Source organism: Setaria viridis, chromosome 6, assembly GCF_005286985.2.
Source record: "Setaria viridis chromosome 6, Setaria_viridis_v4.0, whole genome shotgun sequence".
Classification (NCBI taxonomy): Eukaryota; Viridiplantae; Streptophyta; class Magnoliopsida; order Poales; family Poaceae; genus Setaria; species Setaria viridis.
The window spans coordinates 2235598-2248838 of NC_048268.2; the positions used below are offsets into that span (position 1 = coordinate 2235598).

At 46.5% G+C, this 13241-nt stretch overlaps 2 protein-coding genes across 2 annotated transcripts; both read left to right on the forward strand.

Annotated features, from left to right (window-relative positions):
* Positions 1-839: 839 nt before the first annotated feature.
* LOC117859653 (uncharacterized) lies at positions 840-3808 on the forward strand. Its single transcript, XM_034742815.1, has 3 exons — positions 840-2778; positions 2959-3114; positions 3208-3808. The coding sequence occupies exons 1-3, from the start codon at positions 937-939 to the stop codon at positions 3478-3480; spliced, it is 2271 nt and encodes a 756-aa protein (XP_034598706.1). The 5' UTR covers positions 840-936; the 3' UTR covers positions 3481-3808.
* A 1460-nt stretch (positions 3809-5268) lies between these two features.
* On the forward strand, positions 5269-9098 carry LOC117859961 (uncharacterized). Its single transcript, XM_034743166.2, has 4 exons — positions 5269-5347; positions 5538-7102; positions 8151-8306; positions 8426-9098. Exons 2-4 carry the CDS (start codon positions 5555-5557, stop codon positions 8693-8695), a joined length of 1974 nt encoding a protein of 657 aa, XP_034599057.1. The 5' UTR covers positions 5269-5347; positions 5538-5554; the 3' UTR covers positions 8696-9098.
* Positions 9099-13241: the final 4143 nt, after the last annotated feature.

The following is a 13241-nucleotide window of genomic DNA, read 5'->3' on the forward strand; positions in this document are numbered from 1 at the left end:
CCACGGGCTGCCTACCCCCATTCATCCTCTCCAGCTCCTACGCACCAGGCTGGTACATCCTCTCAACCACCCGTTCATCCGCCGTACCAGGACCCTGTACTGTACCACAGGCACAACTAAATACCTAAACTAAATCTAGTATACTAACTAAACTACATTTTCCTATGTCTAAGATCCACTAGATTTTTCTAAGTCTTAGATCCACTAAACTAACTACTAAATCTATAATGCACTACATCTATCCACTGTACTATCTACATTACCTAAACTACGAGATTTAAAAAAAATACCTGACCCTCCCTCCCCTCCCTCCTTCCTTCCTTCCTTCTCCTCTTCCTCCCTTCCTCCCTTTCTAGCTCGCTCCGGCTCGCTCGGTTGATCTGCGCTTAGGCGCTCGGTCTGGTTTGGAGGAGCATGGCGCGCGCCGTTTATATAATGGCGCGCGCCGTTTATATAATGGCGACCCCGCCGGTTAATCCGACGGTAAGGGATGCCTTTCACCATTTAAACTGGCAGGGCACCCTTGCTGCCGGTTCAAATGGCGAAGCTTCCTCGAACCTCCCGTCATTCGAACCTCGTTGATAAGGACCCTAACCGCCGTTTGAACAGGCGATAAGTGCCTTCCGCCGTTTGGTGGGTCTTTGGTTCGACTATTTATTTCTGCAAAATCGGAAAAAAAATATAAAAATAAAACAAATTCCTTCCCCAAAGGCCAAGACCCCAACGGAAACGAGAGCCAAAGCCGACCGCTTCAGTTGCTTGCTTCTGGCACCGAGGCAGCAAGAAGCCAAGAACTCGCTCGTCGACCAATCCGACTGCCCGTCAACCTCTTGGTCAGTTCTTCTTTCCTCCGCTCGATTGTTGATCCGTGCGAAATTTTCTTGCGGCATATTCTTCTTGTTCTTGGAGTTGAATCTGTTTCCACGGAATCGAAAAATGCCACGGCTTGTTCCCCTTCCTTGGTTTCTGGTGCGCGCCGCAGGATTTCCTGTTCTTGATTCTAAGGTGTTCACGCCGGTCCCCGTGTTCCGCGCAGGTAACCCGTTCGACGAAATGCCCCCGAAGGATGCAGCGGCGCAGGGGGCGCCCGGAGGCGGTGGCCGTGGCGTCGATCGCCTCAGCGGCCTCCGGGACGAGACCCTCTTCCGGGTCATGGCGCACCTCAAGGCGTGGGAGGCGGTGCGCACGTGCGTGCTATCCACGCGGTGGCGCAAGCTGTGGGCCTCCGCGGGCCACCTCGACATCCGCCAGCCGTGCCTCTGCGCCGGCCGCGGCGTCCTCCCCGCCGCCCGGCTCGAGAGGCGCGAGGTGAAGTTCAGCGTGTTCGTCAAGACCCTGCTGCTACGGCGTCGGCCGCTGGTGCCTCTGGAGTCGCTCCGCCTCTGCTGGAGCCACGAGACGGTCCACGGCGGCGCCAACATCTGGGTCGCCCACGCCGTCAGGCGCGGCGCCGTGGAAATCGAGCTCTCCGGGAAGCATCACAACAAGTACCCGTCGCCGGAGTGCATGAACTTCATCGCTCGCGACAGCGATACCGTCACAATCCGCCTCAAGATCTTGAAGCTTATCCATATCCGGCTGGATGGCACCACCCTCACGCAGCTCTGCTCTAGGTGCACTTGCTTGGAAGAACTAGAGCTCAAGGATTGTCAAATACTGGAGGCTCCGGAGATCCGGTCCACCATGCTCAAGTGTTTGACCATGATCAGGTGCCAAATCCGTAAAGGCCTCTCCGTTCATGCTCCGAACCTTGTTGCCCTGCAGTTCAGCAGAAATTTTTGGCATGTTCCCTGGATCCAGAACTTGGGATTGCTAGCGGCATCCAATATCTACCTACAGGCACCGCATAAGTACAATATCTACCTACAGGCACCGCATAAGTACACTGAGTGCTCCGACCTCAGTTCTTGCAACCTTAAGATCTTGAAGCTCTCATGTGTCAAGCTGGATGACACCACCCTCGAACAGCTCTATTCCAGGTGCACTTCTTTGGAAGAGCTAGAGCTTATTGATTGTTCGGTGGTTGGCAAAAAGATTCAATCAACCTCATTGAGGTGTTTGACTATGATCGACTGCAAATTCGCTATTGGGTCATGGGTTAATGTTCCGAACCTTCTCTCTTTGCGCTGCACCAGACCATTTCAACAAGTTCCTTGCTTCTGGAACATGAAATTTCTAGTCACAGCAATTATTGCACTCGATGACTCCTGCATACCTAGTGATAGTTGGTGGACATGGGCGGACGATCACAAAGATGAATCTGATCATGATGGTGACTTTTTTGCACATTCTAGGGCTGAGGACTCTGATGATAATGGTGAATTTTTTGATAATGAATCCAATCACTTTTTTGAATATTCTGGGGCTGAGGACTCTGATGATAATGGTGAATTTTTTGAACATTCTGGGGCTGAAGACTCTGATGTTAACAGTGATAATGAATCTGATCCGAATGAAGAAGATGAATCTGGTATTGATGGTGCTCATTCTGGTGCTGAGGAGTCGGATGATAACATCGATGTTGGCATTGAGAAATCTGGTGATGACAATGATGATGAATCTTACCTTAATGATAACACTTTTGCACATGCTGGTGCTGAAGACTCTGACGAGAATCATGGTTCTGGACCTGGTGATGAGGTCGATGGCTGTACTGTGCGCTATGATGAGATTGCAGAGGAGTATAATGGTGATTGTGGAGGAATGTTTGGGGGATACGGTATGCTTTGCAGCCTCTCTAATGTTAGAAAAATGGCCCTATCAGCTCATTCAGGAGAGGTACAGCTTAATCATCTTTTCCTATATGCTTTGCAACACAGTGTGAAATGATTTTTATTAATAATTGTTAACAGTTAAGGTCATGCATGGGAATGAATCAATACGACAATTAAATATAATTCTGGTTGTTTAGATTGGTGATTTAATTCTGGAGGATGCACTTTTGTGTACAATGTGCAGGTGTTGCTCATGAGGGAATCAAAATTGTGTCCTGACTTCAAAAACCTGAAGACTCTATCCCTTGGTGAATGGTGTATAACTCCTGACTTTGATATATTAGCACGCGTACTTCAGAGCTCACCAAACTTGGAGAACCTTTTTGTTCACCTCGACATGGTGAGTATAAATTCACAACGCCAATGAATTTATTTGTTGAGAATTTTTAAGTACATCATCAATCCATAAAACAATTTCATTGTTTTGCATTAGGCCAACAAGAGCAGAGTGGACTTCGATAAAAGGGCAAGTTTGTTTGTGTCCACTAACCTGAAGAAAGTGGAGATCACATGCTGTAAGCATAATAAAATGGTCGACATATTGGCAGAGCTCTTCCGCGTGAATATCGTAACAAACAAGAAGGTTTTTGTCCATCACACTGCCTGCACTTGTGATGTCAATAGAGGTACAGGTTCTCAGGCAAAGCGCAAGGCACAAACTGAAGCTAAGAAGAGACCAGTAAAGCAGATAAGACCAGGAAACTGAGGAAAGCACCAGCTGATGAGGGTAAGTTGGTGCGACAGTGCATTTGTGTTGGTGAAGTCAGTGAGTTGGGCAGCTTTTTGCCGTCCCACTGTGTCAGTGAGTTTTTTAGTTTGGCCTGTATTCTGCAGGAAAGATTGTGGCAGAACTTGTGATGCGTTTTCCGATTGTGCATCTACATTTCAGTGTAGGTATGAGTGTAAATGTGTTCCTTGGTTGAATGGAAAGGGCTGAGTGAAATTCAGAACGTACATTGACTAAAAAAGCTCCAGATGTCCTCTGCTGAGGAGCAATGTTTACTGAATAAATCTGGTGACAGAATTTGACCTGAGTTTTCTTCGCCTTGTTTAGTTCACCCCCAACTCCCAACTTTGGCACTATGCAAAAAGAAGATTTCCCATCACATCAAACTTGCGGTACATGCATGGAGTACTAAATGTAGACGAAATTAAAAATTAATTGTACAGTTTTGTTGTACTTTGCGAGACGAATCTTTTGAGCCTAATTAGTCAATGTTTGAATAATAATTCACAAATACAAACGAAACGCTACAGTGTACTACAGTGCTGTAACAGTAATTTAGCACCTTCAAACTTTGGCAACTAAACAAGACCGATATTTTTCATGATTGTAGACTGTAGTTGATTCTGTGTGACTATGACTGATGAGTGAGGCTGCAGGCAAAAGAATGAGTTTTCTTCATCTCACTCCGTTGTTTCTCTCTCTCCCCCCCCCCAGTGTAAAGGTTTATGATGTTCTTAGGAATGTATTCAGAATTTCAGATGCAACCCCAAACAGAAAATTAAATTCTTTGAGTATTCTGTACTGTAACCTTTTACAGTCAGGAACACTAATATCTCAGGCTTGCAGAATTGTATCAACAATTGTGCGGCTAAATGTCACAATAAAATATGGTGGCATTTTAAAGAAGAGAAAAAAAAGGGTTATGTTGGATGTGCAACTCTAGGGGCAACTATTGGATACCATCTAAAAAGGCCATCTTAAAGTATCCTATTTAATGTTGTACTTACAATATGACCCTTCCAGAAACAATTATAGTAAACCCTCTTTTTCAGTTTTTCTGACAATTCAAAGAATTTCTTGGGTCTCTTCACCTTTTGGCTCAAGTCGGAAGTGCCTGCTCTTTAGAGAGAGAGAAAAAAAGGAGCTTCTGCCCCTGATTCAACCAACCTTTTCTAATTGGTACATACTCCCTCCGTTCTAAATTATAGGTTATTTTTGAAGAGTCAAAGCATCTCAAGTCTGACCGAATTTATACAATAAAGTACTAACATTTATGATACCCAATAAGTACTATTGGATTTTTTTATTAAATATATTTCCATAGTATATCTATTTGGTGCCACAAATTTTTGTAATCTTCTCTATATTTTTTGTCAAACAAAAAATAATTTGACTCTCCAATAAGATTGGAATAACCTACAACTTGGATTGGAGGGAGTATATATCAACCAATCGTAGATTTGTGCGTGAAGAAACACGGCGCGTAAATGAACTGTTCCTGAGATCTTCGCCCAAACTGCATCAAATTTGCCGGTCTTTACTAGCTTCCAATGCAAACCAGGGTGAAAATAAATTTAAACAAACTGTTGCTGTTTCAAAGTTTTGTGGAAAGCTTCTACTGCACAACAAAATCAAAACTTTTCTGCCACAGAACACTTCTCCCGGCCCCGGCCCAGGCCCATACCTCTGACCGGCCCAAGCAACCACCCCTTCTCCCCATTTTGGCATTAATCTCTCTTCCCTCCCTTCTCCAACGGCAACGAGAGCCAAAGCTTCTGCTGGCACCGAGGCAGCAAGAACCCGCTCGTCGATCGATCCAGCGAGAGCGAGCCCCATCAATCTCTCGGTTCGTTCTTCGTTTTTCCTCTCGATTTCTGAATCGCGTGCGGAATTCTCCTGCGGCCTCTTCTTGTTCTTGGATGCGAATCTGAATGCCACGACCCGCTCGGCGCTTTGCCTCTGTTGGTTTCTTGCCCGCCCTGCAGTTCTTGTTTATAGATTCCTAGGTGTTCATCCAGGCCGCCGTATCTGTGCAGGTAACCCGTTCGACGAAATGCCCCCGAAGGACGCAGCAGCGCAGGGGGCGCCCGGAGGCGGCGACCGCCTCAGCGGCCTCCGGGACGAGATCCTCTTACGGGTCATGGGGCACCTCAAGGCGTGGGAGGCGGTGCGCACGTGCGCGCTCTCCACGCGGTGGCGCAACCTGTGGGCATCCGCGAGCCGCCTCGACATCCGCCACCCGTGGCCCTGCTGCCTCCTCGCCGCCGACGACCAGGTCCCGGTGGTGGAGGCGTTCGCCGCCGCCGACCAGGTCCTGGCGGAGACGTTCGCCGTCGCCGACCAGGTCCTGGCGGAGACGTTCGCCGCGTTCGTCAAGAACCTGCTGCTCCGGCGGCTGCCGCTGGCGCAACTGGACTCGCTCCGCCTCTGCTGGAGCCACGAGGCCCCCGACGGCAACGCCAACTTCTGGATCGCCTACGCCGTCAGGCACGGTGCAGAGGAAATCGAGCTCTCCGCGGAGCATCACTTCCCGAAGCCGTCGCCGCAGTACATGAGATTCATTGTTGATGGCGATGAAGACGCCAACTATCGCCTCAAGATCTTGAAGCTTATCCATGTCCGGCTGGGTGGCACCACCCTCACGCAGCTCTGCTCTAGGTGCGCTCTTTTGAGAGAACTGGAGCTCCAGGATTGTGACATACCATACGAGACAAAGATTCAGCCGATCTTGCTGGAGCGTTTGACCATGATTAGGTGCCAAATCATGAGACCCCTCTCTGTTTATGCTCCGAACCTTGTCGCGCTGCAGTTCAGCGGAAATCTTGGATATGTTCCGTGGATCCAGAACTTGGGATTGCTAGCAGCATCCAATATCAAGCAGCAGGCAGAGGCACCACATTATAACTACTCTGAGGGCTCCAGTCTTGGTTCGTGGGACCTCAAGATCTTGAAGCTCTCTCATGTGCATCTGGATGACACCATCCTTAGGCAGATCTGTTCTAGGTGCACTTCTTTGGAAGAACTAGAGCTCAAGAATTGTTCGATAGATGGCGAGGAGATTGGGTCCACCTCGCTGAAGTATCTGACTATGATCAGCTGCAAATTCTCTATTGCATTCAGGGTTCAAGCTCCGAACCTTGCCTTACTGCGCTGCATCAAACCATTTCAACATTTTCCTCTGATCCAGAAAATGGAATTCCTAGTCACAGCGACTATTGTTCTTGATGACTATTGCTTGCTTCCTGATTGTCAATGGCTACAGGAGGAGGATGACTCAGATGATAACAGCAACGATGATTATGATAATTACTTTGGTGATAACAAAAGCAATGAATCTGATGGTAGTAGTAACTACTATGATTCTGATCGGTCTGCATCTAGTGATGAGGAGGACGATGGCCGTACTGTGGGCTATGGTGAGATTTCGAAGGAGCATAAACATAAACCATACAAGTATTTGATTAATGGTCATAAACGCCGTGCTGATGAACCTATGGAAAATTTCTATGGAAAGCATGGTTCTGATAATTTTGGTGGTGTTGGTATGCTTTTGGGTCTCTCAGACGTTAAAACAATGGACCTGTTAGCTCATCCAGGAGAGGTACAGTTAACTCACCTTGCTGATGCTACTGCTCTTAATTTTTATATGCTTTTGTGCACTGTGGATGCCTATTTTTTCGACATTTTGCAAACAGTGATGGCTATGCATATATAAAGGAATGATCTAACATTCTCTTGCTGAATTTATGTACAATTAAATATGTATGTTTAAGTTGGCAATTAAATGATTAAATCAATATGCCTCAGTTCAGATATTTGGAACAATGTTAACCTTGCGTGTCTGAAATAATTTATTGGTCTCCAGTCCATCTGAATCCTTTAAGTAAATCCTTATTGTAATTTTATGATGGAAAATGTTATGAAGTTCCCTACAGATAATTCAGTGGGCTATTCATGTGAATACATTTAGCTACGTGACCAAGTTTCTTTTATTTTCGAATGCCTTCTGCTCGTTTGAGTATCATCCTTGTTATTTGATTGCTTCTATGTTTCCTATCCTACTGAATAATCTAATAGCGCAGCTGTTCAATGTCAGAAAAATTTTCAATCATTCTGTTGCTGAACTTTGATCCTAACTTACAGTTTGATGTCCTAAAATATAAACACCCCATAATTCCTTTTTATTGTTTTGTATGGACATTGTTTGTTTTCCTTTGGCCAGAAGATGCTTTTCTTCATTTTCAAGATACAGCATCAGGCTAGCGTATTTGTTACTTTAGCAGTGTAAAGGCAAAATCTCTTTAACATTGCAGAATTCACTTGAGGTAAAACAAAAGGAAAACAACTTAGCTATTTTTCATATCAAGAGAACATAGGTTGCCATTATGGAGTTTGTTGCTATGTGTGAACTGAGCGCTACAACGGTTTCTAACTCTCCATCGTGTAATTGCTATCTGTGATGATTGCAATCCTGTACCTTTTTAATTATCCTACGTTGAAGTATTGCCATATAAAGTATAATGTTGTAATTCATTTAGCTGGTGGTTGTGGTAGAAAAATCACCTTGGATGATTGAATATTTCTAATACAATGTTCGAGAAAAAAATATTTCTAATACAATGGACAATGCACTTGCATACAATGTGCAGGTGCTGCTGACGAGGGAATTGAAATCATGCACTGACTTCAAAAACCTGAAGACTCTGTCCCTTGGTGAATGGTGTATAACTCCTAGATTTGATGTTCTGGCAGCCATGCTTGGGCATTCGCCAAACTTAGAGATCCTTTTTCTTCACCTCGACATGGTATGTATAATTTTTTTTTTGAAAGATACATTTAAATTTACAGACCCCCAACGAAAAATGAGTGTTCTAAGCACAGGATCAATGCCTAAAGGAAGTTCATTGTTTTGCTTTTGCATTAGGCCTATAACAGCAGAGTGGGTTTCAATCTATGGGCAAGTTCATTCGAGTGCACCAACCTGAAGACGGTGAACATCACCTGCTGTAAGCATGATGTAATGGTCCACACATTGGCAGATTTCTTCAGTGAGAATAGCATACCAAATGACAAGATTTTTGTCCGCCGGACTCCCTGCTCTGGATGCACCGGAGGCACAAGCTCTCAGGCAAAGCGCAAGGCGCAAAGTGAAGCTGAAAAGAGAGAAGCAAAGCGGATGAAGATAGGAAACTGAGGAAGACCCAGCTGATGAGGGTACGCTGGCTGACGTCATACTGCAATTGTGTTAGTGAAGAAGACGATTAGTTAGGGCATCTTGTTGCCGTCTCACTGTGTTAGTGAGTTGCTTAGGTTAGATTGTATTCTGAGCAGATCAAAAAAAAAAATTGATGGCAGAACTTGGGATGAACTTTCCTTTGGTTCATCAGCAATTCGGCATTTCAGTGTAGGTATGACTGTATATGTGTTCATTCATCATTGGGTTGTATGGAAGTGGATGATCGAAAATTCAGAATGTATACTGACTTGAACACAAGCTTCAGATGTCCTCTGCTGAGGAGCAATGTGTTGACGCTTTTTTCGGTCCATTTTTGGGCGTTAACACAATGCATATAAATAAATCTGGTCTTGGAATTCCACCTGAGTTTTCCTGCATTGTGCATACCGTTCATGATTCTAGTTGTATCCATGTGTGATGGATGAGTTAGGCTTTGATGCACACGCTGCTGCTCTTGTCCATTTAATTCCAGTATTTACAATATGACCATGCCAAAATAATTAGTATATAATCATCCTTCTGAACAGTTAGCGGGCCTCGTGGGCCGTCGCTGGGCCGTGCAACGCGTGCTGAAACAGTGAAAACTCCGCAATAAATCTCTTTGAACAGTTACCGATTCATCCGTCTCCTCCCATTTCCTTCCTCAGAATCAGTCTCACGGAGCCCAATGACCCGCCGTCGCTGCGGCAGCCATTGCCGGGGGCGGCGGGGCATGAACGAACGCGCGAGGTGGCGCCGCGAGAGGCAGGGCGAATGCAGGGGTATCATGCTCATTTGCCATGCTCAGTCGATCCTGACGCGCTGCCCGACGCGCTCCTGCACCACGTCATGTCGTTCATGAAGGCGTGGGACGTGATGCGCACATGCGTGCTCTCGCGGCGGTGGCGCAACCTCTGGGCCACCGCGCCCTGCGTGGACATCCGTGTCGGGAGGTACAGCGACGCGCCCGAGGACTGCGCCAAGTTCGTGTACCGGCTGCGCTCGCCCGGCGAGGACGACCGTGATTTCGACATGGACGATGTCAGGATGCGGATCCACCGTGCCGGAGCGTGTGATATTAGATGTTAAACTTTAACTTTAACAGTGTCATATATCGGATGTTCGGATCCTAATTAGATCGACTAAATATGAGCTAATTATAAAACAAATTGCAGAACACCTATGCTAATTTACAAGATGAATCTATTAAACATAATTAATCCATCATTATCAATTGGTTACTGTAGCACCACATTGTCAAATCATGAACTAATTAGGTTTAATAGATTCGTCTCGCGAATTAGACTCTATCTGTGCAATTAGTTTTTATAATTAATCTATATTTAATATCTTACATGTGCTAAAATTAGCAAAGCGGTATCCACACGGAGCCTGAATGCTCAGGTCATTCAGCTCAATGGGCATCTACACGAGTACGTGGAGTTGGATGGCTCTGACTTCATCTCTTGCCACCTCAGAGTCTTGAAGCTGTCGTATACTGAGCTGGATGATAAGGCCCTCAAGCTGATTTAGTTCTCGCTGCACTTCTTTGGAAGAACTGGAGCACAAGCACTGCGAGGTAGGGCGTGAGATTGTATATGCCCCTCTGAAGAGCCTAGCCATGGTCAAGTGCAAGTTCACAATGAAATAAACCTCTCGGTTGATGCTCCAAGGCTAGTCTCTCTTCAGTGCATATTGCCGGAGAACTGGGTTCCTCTGTTCAAAAACTTTGGGGCACTGATTGCAGGCAGTGTCATGCTTGATGATCCTTTATTGAGCCGGGAATTTGAAAAGTACAAAGAGGAGGATGAGTTTCCTCAAACCAGGGATGAGTGTACCGGTAGAAATGCTTCTGATTCTTATGACAGCGATGAGTTCATGAGTGATAGTTGGGGTGATTTTTATAATCAATATTGTCATCCCAGGACAATTATGATTATGGAAGTGACATAAATAGTGATACTGACACATGTGAATATAGAGCCTATTTGGAGAGGGGTGCTCACTTTTAGCCCCCTTTTAGCATGTGAGTTCCCAAACAGGGGTGCTAAAAAGTGTGTGCTAAACTTTAGCACCTCCAAAGGGTGCTAAAAGGTGCTAAACTTGTTAAAAGTGGTCCCATTGTCCAAAATTTCCCTGGTTGCCTCCCTCTCTCTCTTTCCTCCGATGGCCACGCCGCTCCCTCTCTCTCTCTCCTTCCCGCCACACCCCCGCTGCCCTCCACCGGCCACGCCGCCTCCACACTCCCCTCTCTCTCGGCGCAGGGCTGGCCGGTGTCGGTGCCGCCGAGCCCGTCCTCCCCATCGGCGAGGCGCGTGACGAGGGAGCACGCCTTCGCCGCCCCCGACGTTGCCGGAGGCCTCGACCCCGCGCGTCGGCTCCGCGGCTCCGGCGGAGGGGGGAGAGGATGATGAGGTCGGGGATGGGGAGGAGGCCGCAGCGCTGTCTCGCGGATCACCGGGATCCGGAGCGACCTGGCGGAGATCCGAGCGTCGGCGGTCCTCATCTCCCCATCTGACATCCTCGTCGCCATCCATGAACGCGGGAGGAGCTCGTGGGGGCTGTATCTCGTCGATTCACCATGGAAGGAGGGGACGTGGCCGTCGGGCCGCCACGTAGGTGGGGCCATGGCCGTCGGGCCAGCGCGCTTCGGACGTGCGCGGATGCCACGCGAACCGGCCTGCCAGTGAGCAGGAGTGGCTAGAGGTGGAGCTGTAGCTGGCTGCCGTCTTAGGGGAGAGAGAAGAAGAGAGAGGAGGTAGGAAGGAAGGAAGTGGGGATATAATTGTCATTTGTCACTAAAGGTGCTAAAATTTAGCACACTATTCAAACAGTCCAAGATGCTAAACTTTAGCACTCTATTTAAGGGTTTTCAAACAGGGCTATAGTGAGATTGCGAAAGGTAGTGAAGTATGACAAAAAAATATATATACACACACTAGAGTTCTTTTGAATATATAACTTCTGTAATAATACATGTGTTGACCGTAAGAACTAATTTAATAAATAAATATATTTTGTCAGGTTAGCCGATGTTGACGCTGGCCAGACAGTGAGTGGAGACGTTGAGGTGGGGTAAGGAGGCAATTTTTGCTGGTGGTGGTGTGGGACTGTGGGTAGTACGCAGCGGTGCAGTGGAGGTGCATGTGGGCTGCAGTTGTAGCACGAGGTAATAACGTGTGGGCGACCACTGCACAGTTAGCAATAACGACGTTAATAAAAGATCCACAGTTAGCACCAGTACTACAGTCTCAAGGAGCGAATTGAATTAGGACTGGGGTAGGCACGGGTCCATACTATATAGGTGCCCCATCTCAATTATTAGCATGCTAGAAGTACTTTCGCCGTGTCGTCCATACAGGCCTCTCTCATGCATTTCAAGGGGTTTGGATCCGAGTTAAATTTTAGTACCTGTCATATCAAATGTTTCATATTAAACATTTGATACTAATTAGAAGTATTAAATATAGACTATTTACAAAACCTATTACACAGATGGAGGCTAAATGGCGAGAAGAATCTATTAAACCTAATTAATCCATGTGCTGCTACAGTAACCATTTGCTAATGATGGATTAATTAGCCTTAATAGATTCATCTCGCCGTTGAGCCTCCATATTTTATAATTAACTTACATTTAATCCTCCTAATTAGTCTCGAATATTTAATATGACACGGAATAAACTTCACGTACCTACGTCATCGGCCTTGCAGCACACAGGTACGGTGGGCAACGGCCGGCCAGGCCACGAGCTTCCTTTAATTTCCACTGGCTGTACAGGGGGCACGAATAGTGCAGGGGGCGGAGGCTGTACGCCGCGTGCTGGATCACGATCCGGCGTGGAAGGAGGATGCATGAATCAGCACTAGTTACTATGGGACACCGGCCGGCCGGCCGCCGGCGCACCGGCGACAGCGTACTATTCACAGCTTCGCATCGGCCGTGCCCGTCCAAGAAACCTACCAAATGAGCAAATCATAAATTTTTTTGCAGGGCCGTACCCCGTGATAATTGCTGATGTAGGGTGGGAGAGACAAAGGCAGTTAATAAGGGCATGCCACATGCATTCATGCAATAACGAAAATATCTTTTGTAGTTTTTGTGTTGCAGACTCCATTTAGAAGTGGAAAAGTAAGAGTGATGTAATGGAAATGATTCATTGATTGAGGGGAACTCTGTTATACCCTGCTAATGGAGAGGATGGTGTCTGTTCCCGAACAGGCACCCCTTTGGAGTGGCAGTTCCCGCATGGAGAATATCACTTAGGTAACTAAAAGAGTAATTAACTTAATTAATTACAATAGTTGATCACTAATAACTGTGTTTCACAACACTTTCCCTTTATGAATTGCTTCTTTGTACTTCTTTGTAATCTTGTATAGGTAACTCCTATAAAAACTCTATGGGAAAAATATAAGGAGTAGTGTAGACATGTCATAGGTCCCCATCGACCAGGATGTTAGCCAGGCCTGACAAGTGGGTCCGCCTGACCAGGACGTGCAGTCCAAGGACATGAAGTTACTT

What these genes read in the sequence shown, in the direction of transcription:
- LOC117859653 (XM_034742815.1), top strand. Translation starts at nt 937, where the DNA reads ATGCCACGGCTTGTTCCCCTTCCTTGGTTTCTGGTGCGCGCCGCAGGA. An exon ending in TATCAGCTCATTCAGGAGAG is followed by an intron (nt 2,779 to 2,958) that starts GTACAGCTTAAT and finishes TACAATGTGCAG; the next exon opens with GTGTTGCTCATGAGGGAATC. An exon ending in TTTTTGTTCACCTCGACATG is followed by an intron (nt 3,115 to 3,207) that starts GTGAGTATAAAT and finishes GTTTTGCATTAG; the next exon opens with GCCAACAAGAGCAGAGTGGA.
- LOC117859961 (XM_034743166.2), top strand. Translation starts at nt 5,555, where the DNA reads ATGCCCCCGAAGGACGCAGCAGCGCAGGGGGCGCCCGGAGGCGGCGAC. An exon ending in TGTTAGCTCATCCAGGAGAG is followed by an intron (nt 7,103 to 8,150) that starts GTACAGTTAACT and finishes TACAATGTGCAG; the next exon opens with GTGCTGCTGACGAGGGAATT. An exon ending in TTTTTCTTCACCTCGACATG is followed by an intron (nt 8,307 to 8,425) that starts GTATGTATAATT and finishes CTTTTGCATTAG; the next exon opens with GCCTATAACAGCAGAGTGGG.